Here is a 4,018-nt window from a genome sequence, read left to right as displayed (position 1 = left end):
GCTGGTGGGCACGTCGTAGGCGTACTCCCGCAGCACCGCCAGCCTGCTCGCCCGGTGCCCCTTGCTCCTGGTCTTGTGGTGCCGGCTCGGGTGCCCGTTCGACCGAAACTGCACCTCTAGGGGAGCTACGTGCATTTTGATGTCGTTATCCACTGAATGCTCGGTGAGACTGTTGTCGAGCTGAGGACCTGTGTTCAGTGGCAGAGAAGTAGGGTGGCACTGAGCTGCTGCAGCTTGTAAGTTTGTTAGTTTACAACCTTGAGAAGAGTTTTTTAGGCTTGATGCGCTTTTATTTGTGCATGAAGATTCCGCGCTACTGTTGGTGCACTTGGGGGCCTCTCCATTGGTTCCGCTGGAGCTGGAGGGCTGAACGTTCACTTGCACTGAATATGTGCTCCTTCCGGGGCAGCAAGTCGTTATCCAAGCGTGCCTGACATCTTCCCTGTTAATGCAGTGGTGCACCATAAGAAAGGCACTGAGGCTTAAACATGTTGCTCCAAAAAAACAACTGAAGATCAGGTCCATGGGATAATAGAGGGAAACTGATAGAGCCCCGAAGATCCACAGAGCAACATACAACAGCAAGGCGAGGCCCACTCCCAGCAGCTGTGCTTGAAAACTGTGCTCGTTCTCCAAAGCAGATGTGGAAACCAGTGACACTGACAGTGAATCCTGATGAGCCAGTTCCCCGTGATCGTTGGTGGCCAGACGCTGCTGTTCCTCCACGGGTTCCTTAAGTTCATATTTACGTTCAGGGTGACGTTTTAGTTGTATGAATATGCTGAGAAAATACATACAGTTTATGAAAATTATAAAGCTAGCTGGTCCATAAAATGCTCCTAAGCTAGGTTCCCAAGCCATCCAGCAACTGGAAAAGAAAAAACCCAAAGAATCAAAATTAATGTCTTTGAACAAGTCACTAATGCTTTATCAGTTCACAATGGTACTTTGAAATCATCTTGGCTGTATTACAGTCAATTCCGATTCTTCCGGAAGATGTAACAAGTACTTAGAAAAGAAAGTCTTATGATAGAGCTCTCAGTTACATGGTACTTACTAAGGAGCATTAGGTCTGCTGCCATAATTTCGGATGTTTGCTGCTGCTGTTATTCCACAAACTATGATAGGGATCCCTCCACCAATAAGGTAGAACCTAAAAAGTAAAGCCAGGTTATCAGTGACTGCGTAGTGGCAATGGATTTTATTTGGTCACCATGAAGGAAATGAGAGCTATCCAGGACTCTGGAAATACACAAGTTCAGAAAGTAAATAAGGTGAATCGGGTTTGGACTTCGGCATTATCACATTTTTTCGAAGTCTTCCCCACTACCATTTTTAACTCCTGTTGTAAACTACCTCTCTTCTGCAGCTGCTCACCTCCCTCACAGGCACTGAACACAGGTATGCCTCGTTAGAAGCATAAGCTGGCACTGGAAAGTTGTAAACTTAGAAGGAAAATAGTAAATGTCTCTTATTTCTGAGATGAACTTCCCTAGTATTATGGGCACTATGTTCAGAAGATAAGCCATAAAAACCCGTTACTTCTTGTGTGTGTGTGTGTGTGTGTGTGTGTGGAGGGGTTTGGAGGGTGGATGACATAATATCCTAAAATTAATATAACAGATTTACTTTTTTAAAAAAAGAAAAAAAAAAAAAGTTAAGGGATGTAAAGACAGCACTGAAGTGCTATAAATATTAATCTTCTACCTTCTACCTTCTCAATTAAAGATTTCTATATGTTTGTATATAGCACTCCAAATTTTAGTTGATGATATTCAGAAAAGCATTTCTGATTTTCTGCAGTCCTCTGTACTTTAAAACCAAAGTTTCTAAATATTTCCCTAAAACTAATCAAAGATAATCAACTTCTGCCACCTTGTGGAGAATTTCAGCTTAGCAGTTTTTAATTAATATCCAGAGGCTCACTCAGTAAGTTATGTGAACAAAGCACAATGTTTTCTGTTAAAATATTTCAGATAGGGCAAGTTTCACAGGTAATTACTTTGTCCCATTTTAGTGATTTCAGAAGTTCTAAGAGGAATGCTTCACATAGAACACTTTATTTATATTTGATGAGTGATATCTATTTTTCAAATTATTTGTAATCCAACTTTGGAAAAACATACTAAAATTTAATAATTTAAATTGCAGTTTGTTAATTGTATGATAACACCATTCTCCACATTCTTTTGTCTACGATAATTTAATAGGGAGTAGTAAAGTCTTAGTATCAAAGCCTCTGTGGTTGTGCTGAAACACTACCAACTCTCATTTACAAATCAGGAACACAGCACTGCAACAGTAATATGCTAAGAACAATTGTCCTTCACCTCACCCATCTTAACAAAATGCTGAGGAACAGAAGACTCTGGGAGGGACTTTACAGACCTGAAGAGAAAATCTTCTATGAAAGGCACCTGGAAAAAAACAGTTGTGACCTGTTCTATTTTGTGGTCAGAATATAACCACAGCTCCCTGGGAAATGAGTTGCAGAAACAACCAACCAGCTCACCTCAGCATTGGCCTGGGTGGAGGAGGTGGCTCGTCAGGATCTTGACATCTCTTTGCTTTTTTCGTGACTTGCTTGTAAATATTACGAGATGTCACTCCCAGCCACAGCACTGTCGCAAGAGTGGAATAATGGAGAATTATCCCAACCTCAAAGCAAAAAAAAAAAAAAAAAAGAAAAATACATGAACCCCCTAAGTATTTCCTTTCTACCACATTAAAGAAAATTAAATCTTCTCACATACAACTTGCATAAAGACTGAATTTTCAAAAGCTCAATTCAGGAGAAGAAAAACCTTCTTATTTTACTATGACTGTTCTACATGCCAAGTCACTGTGATTTTCCAAGAAATTGAGTATGTTATGCAAACCTATCCTCCTGTCAGTTGAGTCTGGAAAGGCTACATGGCTGCAGCTGCCTCTAGTGGAAGGAAAACAGCAACATGGGGTAACTTTGCTGGCCAACATTTTTAAGATTACATATCAACCATACAGTTTAGGAAACTATATTTTATGAAGCACTTTAAAATGTCTTATGTTACAGATATGCAAACTGAAGCAAGTAAAAGAACAGTAAGCTAATGATATTGTGGTAATGATGGAGCAAGTAGCAAAAATATAGACAGCTAATGCTCATCAGCAATTTTACCCATGCAAAACCCCAAAGTGTCATAGTTTAGATAAATAGACCAAATGTTAATGCAGAGTCAGCCTCACAAACTTGACTGGGCACTACTGATAAGAAAATGTTTGTCTGACAGACGCTTTTGCATCTGCTTTAATCTATATACTCAACATTGTTTTCTTAAATGGAGCTCCAGGAATTCCCAAGTTCCTGAGGTTTTGTCATGAAAGGCACAACCTGGTTGCCCTCCATTTCCTTATTTAGAAGCCAACACTGAGATAAAATGACTGCAAGACCTGAGTTTCATATATCCCTTAAATGACAGCACATGTGCATGGAAGAGCTGACACTGCAGTTTCTGTTAAGATGACTGGAGACTTTTTTTTGCACATTTCAATCACCAGTAAAAGCACAATTCTTAAACAACCCATCTGTATCACAGAATTTCTCTTGAAGGACTGCTATCGGCAAGAAAAAAGGATTTGTTTATCAAACCATTTCCTCACCTCCATATATGCATGTGTGGCCACATACAGATTTATAAAAAAAAATTTCCTAAGAAGAAGTCTCAAGAATAAAACTAAGAGGCGTAACTTAGTTTTTTGTGATAGCATTTTGAGCAAAAACAATTTCTGCTGCACGTCTGAAATATTTTTCCAGTTTTCAAGTAATGAACTAGTTTTGTTTTCATGAATGGATGGAAAAGATTTCTCTTGTAAGGTTAAAAAAAAGATGATGTTTTTTCCTGCTAAATTTTACCTTCTGATGAAAATGCCTGTACAGTACTACTGCTCTGCAGGAGGCAAGGGGTGTGTGTGCATATATATATACAGGGGTATGAAACTGGTAGCTAATTTTTTTCAAGTGTTGGCAAGTTTACTTACT

The 4,018-nt window shown here is 39.5% G+C and overlaps 1 protein-coding gene across 1 annotated transcript in view; it reads right to left on the bottom strand.

Moving 5' to 3' along the window:
• Positions 1 to 6: 6 nt before the first annotated feature.
• Positions 7 to 4,018, bottom strand: part of GPR125 (G protein-coupled receptor 125) — a gene marked incomplete at its 3' end in the record, with an annotated part of 36,633 nt that continues 32,621 nt past the window's right edge. Inside the window, exons 17-20 of the mRNA XM_008935615.1 lie at positions 3,051 to 3,070; positions 2,513 to 2,658; positions 1,058 to 1,153; positions 7 to 868 (exon numbers count right to left, since the gene is read on the bottom strand). Coding sequence (XP_008933863.1) covers positions 7 to 868; positions 1,058 to 1,153; positions 2,513 to 2,658; positions 3,051 to 3,070 — 1,124 coding nt within the window. The remainder of the gene's footprint in view (positions 869 to 1,057; positions 1,154 to 2,512; positions 2,659 to 3,050; positions 3,071 to 4,018) is intronic.

Source organism: Merops nubicus, unplaced genomic scaffold (assembly GCF_000691845.1).
Source record: "Merops nubicus isolate BGI_N331 unplaced genomic scaffold, ASM69184v1 scaffold3662, whole genome shotgun sequence".
Taxonomy (NCBI): Eukaryota; Metazoa; Chordata; class Aves; order Coraciiformes; family Meropidae; genus Merops; species Merops nubicus.
This window is presented reverse-complemented; position numbering and strand designations above follow the sequence as displayed.